The following is a 12,872-nucleotide window of genomic DNA, read 5'->3' as shown; positions in this document are numbered from 1 at the left end:
ATCAAGGATAGCATCCGGACGGGAACATGCATCATCCGGACAGCTATAGTTGTCTTCCCATATCTGTGTTTTAGAAAGAAATATTTTGACTTGTCGAACACTGAAAGGCATCCGGTCGTGTTGCTGAGACGTCAGGACGGATGCAACCTAGAGCAGTTAAAAGTTTCTCGACACAGAGGAAGGTCCGGACGGAAAGTTCTCATCGATCGGACAGATGATGCTTGACAATTGAGCATCCGAACGGAATATCACGTCGTCTAGACAAATGCAAGGGATTCGATTTCTCTAACTTGAAATCTGTGTAGAATCTTCTAGAAGTATAACTCTGAATAAGAAGACTCTGAAAATAACTGAAACCCTGTTTAAAAGCATTATTACATAGAAGTGATTTTGTCCAACAGTTTGCAGCCAATCACAAACTAACATGTGCCATTTTGAAAATATGGGGTTTAATTGCTATAAGAACCCCATGATAGAACCCCATGATAGGCACCACTTATTCATTGAACATTGTATATACACATCATTTTTTAAGAGTATGTTTTTAGCTCTTTTCTTTCTTTTGTAATTTAGTTTTTTTTTTTTTTTTTTTTTTTTTTTTTTTTTTTTATCTTTTCCATCTCTTTAGTTTCTTTTATTTTATGTTTAATTTAGTTTAATTTTTGTCATTCTACCTTCTCCTTTTCTTTTATTTTTTTTCTTTGTCTTAGTTTTATTTCATGTTTTTATTACAAAATTGTTTAGTGTTCTTAGTCATGAGAGGCCAAAATCCTCAACTAAGGTTGATGATGAAACCTCGTCAATGATAACACCTACATTCTTGTCATGAAATTTATAAATTCGATATTTTATAAATTCAAGTTCTAATTCGGTTTATTGACTCATGTCTTTAAATTGAATATTTTATTTTCTAGTGGATATTTGATGTGTATCAACCGATGGATACATCGATTGATTTCATTGAGAATGGATATCCAGTTGTGATTTATCTTAGAGTTTGATTCATCAAATGATTTACTATTTATTAAAGAATTTGAATAGCAAACTCATTTCAATCGGATTTATAATTAGCATGCAAGAATGTGGTGTTTGATTTGGTTTGGTGGATTTCGAAATCATAGTGCTTTTCTTTTTGTTTAGTTAATCATCTTTTCTTTTGTTCTAAACAAAATTCCAACACGTGGAGCTAGGTTAAAATATGATTTATTTAAATAAGTATTAATTTTCGCAACACAATTCCCTGTGGATTCAACTTCACACTTGCACACATTATATTACAAACGATTCGTACGCTTGCAAGTAATTTAAAACTCACAACATTAGACAACTAAAACCACTATTTAAACAAATTACCCAAAAACTAGGGTTTTGGGAAACTTACCAAAATTAACCCAAATGTAACCCAACACTTGGAGAATATTTCGGAAGCTCCAAAGCATACAAATCCTAAAGAATATATCATGGATTGAACTCAAACACTTCAAGATTGAACCCAAAATCTTAAAGAACATGAGTTTACGAAATTACCTCAAACCAATCAGCAGAAACGTAGATTGGGCTTCATAGATCGCGTTTTCAGGGTTAGATTTGAGGTTGGAGGCTTGGATTTTTGTAGATCAAAGGTTTTAGGTGAAAATCCAAGAGAAAACCGTGAGAGGGAGAGAGTGGGAAAATCTGGGAAAATGAGCCAAAAAGACTCATTCTCACATTTATCTCAGGTACCGTCCTAATGGGTTATGAAAGTGTTTGGACGCGCGCACATTTGATGTCGCGTGATTCGCTACGACAGCCGTTTGGACGGTGGTTGTGACTATCCAGATGCCTACACAAAACGCTGCTCTCTGTGGCTCCCATTAGGTGGGTTATCCGGACGCCAACCCCATAGAGCAAAATTCGCTCTCTGTGGCTTCCGTTCGGTGACCGTCCGAACGCCAACACCAGGAACTCCATTTTTAACACTTTTTAGGTGTTTTATCGCATTTTCTTGACATCTAATTAATCCTAACCATTTAATCACTTAAATTTTATACTTTAATCATTAAATAATGTCTCGGACATTACAATGACAGTCCTAGTTTAGAAATCTGTTGGGGTTTATGCCATAAATCCTAATGTACTGTTGACATATAAGTTTATTATGAATAAAGTTGTTATTCACTAATCTATTTTTTAGCATAAGTCATATGTTATTTTACATGCTTAATATTGTTCTATGTATATTTTGCATGTGAAATGCCTTTGGATTACATTGAATATGGTCTATGGTGTGAGTAAAAAGTTATCACACAAGATCTTAGTCCATAATCTTTATAGTCTTAAACACTGGATAGTTCGCAGTCGGTAATGGAATTGGGCATTCTATTTGCGAAGAGTGTTACATATCAAATCTTTGTGATTTATCTTGATCAGGCGAAGTTGAAGGCTTTAGGTTGATGTGTAAGTTTTATGCACTGAACAGACCTTGGAGTTGTTTTTCTATGAAAATACTGTCGAAGGAAAAACTCATACTCCCAATATTACTTATGCTATTGATTCTAAATCCTAAGAGGATTGCGTACTTAGATGTGAAGTGTAGATCACTTTGATGCATTTATGAATGAGATCAAATTAATAGTCAACATACTCGATGCGTTGGGTGATCCCAATTAACATTGTGAGAAAGTTTTTCTCAAAAAGGAATCTAAGTCCTTTATTTAAAGGATAAGAAATTTTCCATTGAGATTGATTTTATGGATTGGATTATTCTAAGTCTATGGCTGGAGCATTTTGGTATGAGATACTGAAATACAAAGTACATGTGGTAAGTTTTTCACGAGTACAAGAATAATATATGAAATTAGGGGACTCAAGGAAAAAGAGGTATAGAATTAAATGACAGTATCTTGGCTTTAATTCTACTACGGAAGGTTTCATGGAGGATTCAAAAATCAAAATTAAGTAAATTTAAAGGATTAATTATTTTTATAAAAAATATAAACTAGAGTGCAATTAAAAATGTTTAGTGGAATCAATTTTAATTAGATATAGTGATTGGAAGAGTCAGAACTATTTTTGCTAGTTTTTATTTTTCCTTTAGGTTTCTCACCAAGCTGATTTAATTTAACCAAATCAAGCTTTTTATTTATTGGGTTAGTTGTTTTTATTATTTAAAAATATGGGCTAGAAAGAAACTGTGCATCCGATGCAAGAGGTAGATTGGACTTTGAGATAAAACCCAAGCGCACTAGCAGTGCAATTGAAGCATGGGCCAGGGAATTTTTCCCTGGCCCAATGCGTCAACTACAAGGGTGGAAGGCTAGGGTTTTTCCTAACCCTAGCCGTCTACCACAAGGGCAGTTCTAGTTAATCTAGAACTACTGCTACATCTTGTTCCATATTGCTTAAATCTCACAGTCTCCTAGTATTATGAGCCTATAAATAGAGATGTACGTAGCTCTTCAAAACATAAGCTAATAGCTACAGTTCTTTAGTTTTTACTAAGAACTAATATTCTTAAGTTAACTCTCGAGAATAGGTTTAAATTTTGAAGAGTAAGTTGAGAGCTACAATCTTGGTTATCATTAGTCATTAGTGAGAAGATCTAAATGTTCATCACACGTTTTTCGTCGAGGAGCAGGGAGCTTAATCTTACCCATATAGTCAAGGAGTGGCCGTTTATTTTTAAACACATTCAAGTAAGTGTTTTTTATTTGCAGTTTATTTTTAAAATAGCATTGTTCTTCGCCTGTTCTTCATAAAATTCGTTCCTAGATTTGAGAATTTTATTTTTTCACTGCGCAATATTGCTTTTGCAAACTAATTCCCAACAAGCTCAGCCCCAATGGTGGACTAAGAGTCGATGCAGAACTCGTTCTTAGCAAACTTGGACAGCAGCTGACTCTTTCCCACGGCCGAGTCTTCATCCACCACCACCTTGAACACATAATCAATTTTCTTAGGGACATTCTCTTGGCAACTCTTTGTCACAATCCCACTCATTTCTTGATTCATTTACGAAAAAGTCACCCAAATCAAGGTGGAGGTATACATTACAACTCTTGGTCTTCATCATTTTAGTCATGAGAGAGAGGGAAAGAGAGAAACAGATGAGAGTTGTGTTAAAAGCGAATATGAGATTTAACGGTTAGCGGTCGGTTATTAACTGCCCCCTTCTCCGCCCTAGTTCTAGTGAATATAAAATTGTATTAGAAGACCCTTATCCCGGAGGGCAGGAAAGCCTCCTACATTCTTGTTCTTGTTTTGTTTTTTTGGGTGATGTAATATAAAATATTAATTTTATTTAATGGAACTGCTGAGGATATATGGGTATCATCTCGGATGTGGACATCTCACACGTCGTCTCCCATCTTTACCACAGTCCAAAATTCAATTTCTGCCAAGTAGGGCCAACAATGAATTCAGTAACCAATTGAGAGAAGAGAGAGAGAGAGCTCGCCCATGAAAACTATGAAATGACGACATTAGCCTTAATTTATGTACCCTAAAAGTGCAGGCTAGAGTCCAAAAACTAAGAACGAAAGAGACTAGTCGGGGCTTTCATGGCCCCCATGAGAGCTGTCCTCTCTGGTTCTTGGTCAAACTAGTACCCCCTCATGTCTAAGCTGGCAAAGTTTTTTTTATTTTTTATTTTATTTTTTTAAAAAAATTTATTATTTAACAAACAGATATATAATTATCATACAATTAAGATGATATAATAGTAAAAATTATAGATTAATTTTTATTTTTACAATTTTTTATTGATTTAAAATTAATTTTTACCGTCACACCATCTCAGTTGTATAGTTATTATATAAAAATTAGTTTTATGCTATCTTTTTACACATTAATTTTACAAATTTACAGTTAAATTTATTAGGCCACATGTATTGTATTTAATCATAAATTTGTACATCTCTTATTTAGAAATGCGGAAGAAAATAAAATCAAAACATATCTCTTGGTATAATAATTTACTAGAAGAAAAAAAAATGCTTAGGGGGCATGCAGGCTTTAAATGTCCTTGCCTCAAAAGACGAATTTGACATGTGTATTTTCTCCAAAAAGACAAAACTGTCCCCCTCTTAAGAAGATGGTGGGTCCTGTAATGTAAATAAGAGGAAGGTTAGGGGTTGAGAAGGGACGTGTGATTACTTGAATATTCTTGCATGCTAGCACGGGAAAGTGAGGGTAATCAAATGATTAGGTCCTCACTCCTGCTGTTTAGCCTTTTAATGAAGATTTCCTCTCCTTGATCTTCTTCAAGCAAGTATATATATATATATATGCTGCTTCGCACACAACCCTGCACCATACAGATTCACTTAATCTTATTCGGATTATAGCTTAGAACATTTGTAACGAAGTCGTCAAAATTTCAGCAAATTTTGATGAAAAATATCATTTTCGTTAATTTAACTACCTAGTTTTCAAAAGTTCTAAATAATAAATTCCTCAAATATTTTCTACTTCAAATAAATATTATTTTTTATTACAATTAAAATAACCACTTTTCAACTGACCTCCACCGGACCCAACCCGTTCTCCTTCTCCAGACCCTACCCTCGACGCCGGCTTCCTGATAATGACCGGCAAGATCTCGACGGCTGGCTCTTCCTTGACGGCCGGCTTCTTCTCTACCTTCACTGACCCGAGAAATTGAAAGATCGACTGAAGAAGACATCCTCTGCTTCTAGATCCATCGGAACCCTAATCCCTAGCCTTGTATCGCCGCACTTGAAAACACCCGGCCCTGCCGTTGCGCCTATCTCCTTACCCAACCCATTCTCCGGCTTCTCTTCTGGCAGACCCTAGCCAAGATTCACTGGACCCTCGACGACCGGCTTTTCCTCTGTCGACCTTGGCTTCCTCGACGACCGAAAAGAGACGAAGACAGTTGGTTCGTCGGACCAGTGAAAATGGAATAAAAAACGGAAAAATAATAAGAGACGAGCGAAATTCACTTCGTTGAAGAGACGAGATGTTCTGACAATCGGCTGATTTACTATAGCAGTAGAGAGCTTGTTGCGTGCGTGTTTTTGTGAAAGATCGGCTAATTTTGGTAATTTCGTCTGTTTGACGACTTCATTACAAATGCTCTTAGTCAAACGCAAGTAGTATAAAGAAAGGACATGTTCATTTGATTGTGTTGTACTAAAATTGGTCCGCATGCAAACATCTTAGTCTGCTCCATTTTATTTCCAGATCAACAAAAGAAGATAATGACAAACCCAAAGATTGCTAATCAAATTAATCAAACTAGATAAGATAATTGTCTCTCCCAATTGAATAATGTGAGCCGTGAGAGATTTTATATTGTATTCTCTCTCTTCATATTATTTGCCTAAATTACTAATATAATTACTGTGAGTGGTGTAAGCTATTACGTGGTACAAGTGAAATTAAAAGGAGACTCCTTAAAATGCCTCGTAAAGTTAATTGGTGCAAAAGAGTTCTTTTTTTTTTTGCTAATCAGGTGCAGCTGAGTTCAATGTGAAGCGAGGCTAGTATTACAGTATTACTTTGGGAGTGGCTCACAAAAACATTCGCTCATAATGAAACTTGCAATTCAAACGGGTGTGATGATTGCAGACTAGACCACGTGTAAGGGCGGTAGTGGTCGTCATTCTCTCGCACACTCTACTGCATGCAACACCATATCTTTCTCTCTCTGAAATTTTTTGGGCTTTGTTGATCTGTCAGTTTGAATGGATTTGCTTGGCCTTTTCTTATAATGGTACGCTTGATGACTTTCTCTCTCTCTCTCTCTCTCTCTCTCTCAGAGTTTTCGCTCACTTTGTGGGGAGCAGTGGTTTGAATAAGTAGATTTAGATTTGGCCTTTAAACTCTGAAGATTTTTGAGGAAAAAGGAGACGAGGAAAGATGGCCTTTAAATCTTTAAACTTCGAAGATTTAGCCTTCTTCCTTGTTATCATTGAACCAGCTTCGCAAGCCCAAACCATGAAATCAATTCAATATGACCTATATATATATATATATATATATGTGTGTGTGTACTTGTATTAGACTGATTTTTTGGAACCCACTGATGCATGTTTAGGTGTACCCATTAATTGTCTTATACCCAAATTAGCAATCTTAATGATTTTGACTAGTTTGAACTCCCACATCAAATCAAACCTCCCAAAAGAAGAGCAAAAAACACAGAGATAAAGACGACCAAGTTTTACCCCCACCACCATTGCCCCCTCCCTGGCCTCTTCTTCCATCTGTTTTTTTAGATAGATACTAGAAAGTAGATAGATACTAGTTCTCTCTTTCTCTCTCTGTCTCTCTCGCATGCATCTTGGTGGTGTTGGTGGTGGTGGTGATGGCTGATTCTGGAGGTAATAGTATTATAATGAGGGACTACAGGAAAGGCAACTGGACACCCAATGAGACAATGATTCTGATTGAGGCAAAGAAGATGGATGACGAGAGAAGAATGAAAAGAAGTGGGGACAGCGAAGGGAGGAACAAATCTGGAGAGCCAAGATGGAAATGGGTTGAAGATTACTGTTGGAGAAGAGATTGTCTGAGGAGCCAAAACCAGTGCAATGACAAATGGGATAACCTTATGAGGGATTACAAGAAAGTGAGGGACTACGAGAGGAAGATAGGTGGTGAGGAGAAGGCAGGAGGGTCTTATTGGAAGATTGAGAGGAATGAGAGGAAAGAGAGGAACTTGCCCACCAATATGTCGCCTCAGATATATGATGCTTTGGTGGAGGTGGTGGAGAGGAAGGGAGTAGTAGTTACTAGTACTCATCAGAGGGTGGTTGTATCTGCTAATTCTTCCAATCCCAATACTAGTAGTGTTTTTGTTCCTCTAATATTCCAGCAGCAGCAGCATCACATATCTACTAGCACTACTACTCCCCTTCCGCCATTACCACTACCATCTCCTCCTCCACCACCACCACTAGCGGCACAGCCTCTTCCTGCTGCTCTCACTTATTCTGATCACCCAATGCCCCCTACCACAGTAGGTGAAATTGAAATTTATGATTATTATTATTATTATTATTTGTCTAGCTAGCTAGCTTGTACGTCTCGATTAGTATTGATGGTTTTGGTGTCATAATTTTCAGTTAGTATTGATTGGTTTGATTTGGTTCCATATATGATTTTGGAGATGCGTGATAGCTCAGATTTTGAAACGAGTGAGCATTCAGAGTCGCCGGCAAAGAGGAGGAGGAGGAGAAAAGGAAGCGCAAGTGGGGGAGAGGGAACCAGTGCAAATGAAGTGGGGACTGCCATCTCCAAAAGCGCTTCCATCATAGCAGAAGCCCTTCAGGCCAGCGAGGAGAGAGAAGAGAAGCGGCACAGAGAGCTTTTGAGTATGCATGAAAGAAGGCTCAGGATTGAGGAATCTAAGACAGAGATAAGCAGGCAAGGCGTTAATGGGCTCGTTGATGCCATCAACAAGCTTGCCGATTCCATCCATGCCTTGGCGGAACACCACAACAACCAACCCCCTCCTCGTTCCTAAATGATGTTACCACTGATTAATTAAATAAACTACATTTTTATATATACCTAAGCACCACCTAAGCTAAGATAGGGAATTATATTATTCCATTTCCTTGGGTTGTACATAATTCATGATCGATTATTCCATTTCTGCATGCTCCATCGATCTATTTGCATCGATCTTGAATTCGATTATTCACTTCTCTCTCTCTCTCTCTCTCTCTCTCTCTCTCTCTCTCTCCTAAAGTTTAGAATTTATAACTATATGAAAGTGTTCTATTAATTTGAATACATGCATAAAGATACTCAATATTTGTCTTAATTTTTGGATGATCAGGTGCACCTAAATGTAGGTTTTATCACTTTTATTTCCTAATTTACTTTAAATAATTAGATACCCAATGCACTTCATTTAAATCGGGATCATTATCTTTCTTAATAAAATAATGAGGGGTTAAATGCTATTTTTCAGGACATACTTTGAACACTACTAGATTTATAATGTGTACGTATGAAATCTATTTCAAATGCTTTATTTTAGGGCAGTCAGTCTCCACTTACTTGCCACTTATCATATTAATGTTGCCTAAAGGCCACTTTGATGCCTTTATGTTAATTTTTGTAGAGGTAAACTAGACTTTATTCCCCGTAAACTATATATCACCTCCTTGGCACTTATATCTTAAAATTACAACTTGTTCCGAGTAGTACTCCGGGTCAATATATGGATAGAAAAAGTTGGCAATACTTTTTAGGATAGTTTCTTAGCATAAAAGTAAAAGCATTAGCAAAAAAACTCAAAATATAAAAGCTCACAAAACATTAAAAGCTACGTTTATATTTATGTCATATCATAACCATAAAGCAAAAGGCACAATTAAAAAGTTTTACCTAACAAACCCAGAATTTTTTTTGAACGTACTAACAAACCCAGAATTGTCAACGGGCCATCTCAAGAATTTAAAACTTATTGGTTTTCCAAATTACCCTTATTTAGGAGGTAGCAAATTGTGAAAATGCCCTTATAAACCATCGCCTTACCTAGTGGTGGTGGGCGATGGAGGTCACCAAGTTAAGGGGCGCATGCCAAGATAGATGATGAGTGTGGGTTCTGTGAAAGGGAGCCTCCTCAAAACGTACTTGTGGTTTGTTTTTGTATGTGCTAGTTCTGACATTGCTATTGGTGGGCAAGCTGCTGGGGACATGGAAGCTCTGCTCTAGTGGGTGAGGGAGGGAGGTTACATGGTTTACAGTGGGAGTACTACTGGGGTCACGTCGAGTAGATAAATGGCCGTGAAGATGTCTCCGACACTGATTTGAGAAGAAGTCTTCCTTGTCAATGATGTATGATTGGCTAGAAGCGAATATTGGGGACCAGTTCTATGGTGATAGTGGCGCTTGGATGATGTGGCGGCATTCGAGGATAGTAACAATAAGGCTTGCACGAATCACCTATGCGCTGCTTGCCAAATGTCCAATGAGAGCAACACAACTCTTTCTACTCCCTGGTCGGCTTGTGTTGTGTCTCTTTGTTGTGAGATGGGAGCGGTTGCATGACAATATCATGTCTGCTAATCTTGCCTTATTTTTCTTTTCACCCTAAATCGGTGTAGTTTTGCAATGGAGATAAATTAGTAACTTCTAAATAATTAGGATGAGTGTATTGTGCCACTCAAGTGTAATGGTAAGTATAAATGAAGCGGTAATTTGGTGGGGTAGAATGTAATTTATCCTACTTTAATGATTTTATTTTTTAAAAAAAATTATGCTTTTAACTCTGCCAATTTATAACCTCAAAATTATAGTTTTCAGTAGTACATCTCAAATGGATACTTTCATAGTTCATGTCACTTTACACCACTCATAAGTTTTTAGTATTAAATTAAATGAAAAATAATTTACATGACTTACATCTATCAATTTTTGTTTGTTGTTTGTTTGTTTATTTTATTTGATGTTTCTTTGCCTAAAAGCTGCAGGATTGGACTTGATGGTGCGGAGATTCATCAGGGCCTAGATGAGCTATCATCAATGGTAACAGTTGGAATGTGTTAAATTTTGATTTTTTTAAAGAATCTTGGGAATGAATAATAATTGCATACCCATTGGATACAATTACAAATGGTGTTGGAGTGTTGGGGATGGAGTTGCATTTTGGGAAGGGATCGATACGGCCTGAAACCATGAAATAAAATCATTGGAAAACAGAATCAATCCCACCGGCCACCACGGTTGGAGCGTGCCCAAAACGCTCCTAACGAAGCGTGGGACAGAGCACTTGATGTATCATTTATGAGGGAGAAATGTGTGAGAAATGAGTCCTCCCTCCTGAGCAACTTCTGCAAAAGACAGAGAGTCATACAGGTAATGGCATCCCAAGAAGACCGGTCAAAGGCGACCGGTCAATGATCTCTCTCTCTCTCTCTCTCTGAGGCTCAGAGATGTTGCTTGGCAAATTTACGAAACTGCCATCGGTGGGGTGTATTACTAATAATTATTGGCTTTGGCGGCATAAAATAATGAATGAGGTGATATGCGGTGTGAGAGCGAGTGACAAAAGATGGCTTTTATTTTTAATATTTTTGTTCCCTCTTTACCCTTTACTTTCCCCACTAAAAGAACCCTGAGGGGTAACGAAAGCGCCATTATTGGCTAATTTGGTAGCGCCTCAGTTGTATTTTCTGACAAAAGGGGTTTACTAAAGTTAGCCTTTTTCCTTTTGAGCAATAGCCTGGATATAATGGGTATTTCAGCCTTTTTCGTCCTTTTCTTCTGAAAATTACTCTCCGTCTGCCACTTTCACATGCCTTTCAACCTCTCCTCCATTTCTAACTTTCAATCATAATTATTATTTTCAATTAAATAAATTCAATTCTCTCACAACACTATTATTTCTATCTTACACACACCTAGTGCATATATATATATACACATGCTATTTTTTTTTTTTAAACTATTTTTTTTAAAAAAAAAAAAATTATGTCCATGTGTTTTAATAATTGTAATTAAAAGGCCATTATCCAATAATAGAAAACAGAAAATGCATTTGGAAAGATAGATTTATCAACACTCTCTTGCAATAAAATGGAGATAAAACTTCACTTAACCTATTTAAACTTTTATCACATTTGTAATTTTATTAATATAAACTTCAAAATCTTTCAATTTATTGTATCCATATTTCAATTATTTTCAATTTTACCATTCTGTTAAAATTTTCTGATAAATCCTAATAGAAGAGTGTCAAAATACTCATTTTTTTTAGGAAAAAAAGAAAAGAAACAAATTGCAAGAATTTATGAAATTCGCAAATATATATATAAACAGATAGGAATATTTTGGAAATTTTAACATGATTTAATAGAAAATCCTAACGAATTGGTGGAATTAAAAAAAATAAAAATTGAAAGATGGTTACAGTAAATTGAGAATTTTTAAAGTTTAGGAGAGTAATTACAAAAACGACAATACATAGGGTTAAGTGAAATTTTCACTAAAAGGAATCTAAAATTATATTCGTCATCCAAATTATCAACCAAGATGTTGCAGCATCTAACTTTTTCTATTATTTTAACGTCTTTAGTTGGTTTTAATGCATGAAAATCGTAATACCCTAGAATGTTAAGTATATAGTTCAGTCATAGAGATCCAATCTATGCAATTTCTTATGGTAAGCCAACAATCGCCGGTGAAAGTGTAATGTTAGCCAATGATTTTATTAATGCATGATGCTAATTATACAAATTGGATGTGTTAAGATTATGATTTTTTTTAATAGCCCATTATAAGAATGTTAAGGCGCGAGATTGTTAATACTAAATGTGATAATATTGGACACAGAACCTTGATAATGACATTTGAATAGTACCAATAACGTAGTAGGGGGAAGTGACTCAATGAGTAAGTTAAGCGTGCACATGACTTGGGGAATTAGAAGGACAATTAGATACTGGATTTCGGAATATGATCGAGATTAATGGCAATTAGTAGATTGTTTAAGCCTTGGATTATTGGTATGGATGAGGTAATGTATTATAGAGGATTTTTTTTCGGTGTAATTAAATGAATGGACTGAAGAAATATTGGGTAAAGGTATTGTTTGTTGAGGATTTTGATTCGTAAGATGATGACTTTCTAGATAATGGGAGAATGAATCACGATGGTAGAAAGAATTAAGTGAATAGACATATTGGTGAAGAGTATCATTGCAAAGAACATGGAGCATCAAAGGACATATGAACGCCTCGACCACTACTCAAGTAGAACAAGATAACTATGGATTTTGTGATGTGATTATTTGGGGTACCATCTGGAGATGACACTATTTGGGTAGTAGTGATCGATTGATAAGGACCACCCACTTCATTCCAATGAAGGATAAGCTGGTAGGATTGTATGTTTAGGGTGTGTTAGGGCTGTCA

The 12,872-nt window shown here is 36.2% G+C and overlaps 1 protein-coding gene across 1 annotated transcript; it reads left to right on the top strand.

Annotated features, from left to right (window-relative positions):
- The first annotated feature begins 6,793 nt into the window (after positions 1-6,793).
- On the top strand, positions 6,794-8,680 carry LOC133869706 (trihelix transcription factor ASR3-like). Its single transcript, XM_062306770.1, has 2 exons — positions 6,794-7,963; positions 8,114-8,680. Exons 1-2 carry the CDS (start codon positions 7,310-7,312, stop codon positions 8,468-8,470), a joined length of 1,011 nt encoding a protein of 336 aa, XP_062162754.1. The 5' UTR covers positions 6,794-7,309; the 3' UTR covers positions 8,471-8,680.
- Positions 8,681-12,872: the final 4,192 nt, after the last annotated feature.

The sequence above is a fragment of the Alnus glutinosa genome, chromosome 5, assembly GCF_958979055.1.
Source record: "Alnus glutinosa chromosome 5, dhAlnGlut1.1, whole genome shotgun sequence".
Taxonomy (NCBI): Eukaryota; Viridiplantae; Streptophyta; class Magnoliopsida; order Fagales; family Betulaceae; genus Alnus; species Alnus glutinosa.
The sequence above is the reverse complement of the archived record's forward strand: the minus strand, read 5'-3'. Positions and strand labels throughout refer to the sequence as shown.

Excerpts from the sequence above, each read along its gene's own strand:
- LOC133869706 (XM_062306770.1), top strand. The coding sequence starts at position 7,310 with ATGGCTGATTCTGGAGGTAATAGTATTATAATGAGGGACTACAGGAAA. Across the intron at positions 7,964-8,113 it reads ACCCAATGCCCCCTACCACA|ATGCGTGATAGCTCAGATTT; the intron begins GTAGGTGAAATT and ends ATGATTTTGGAG.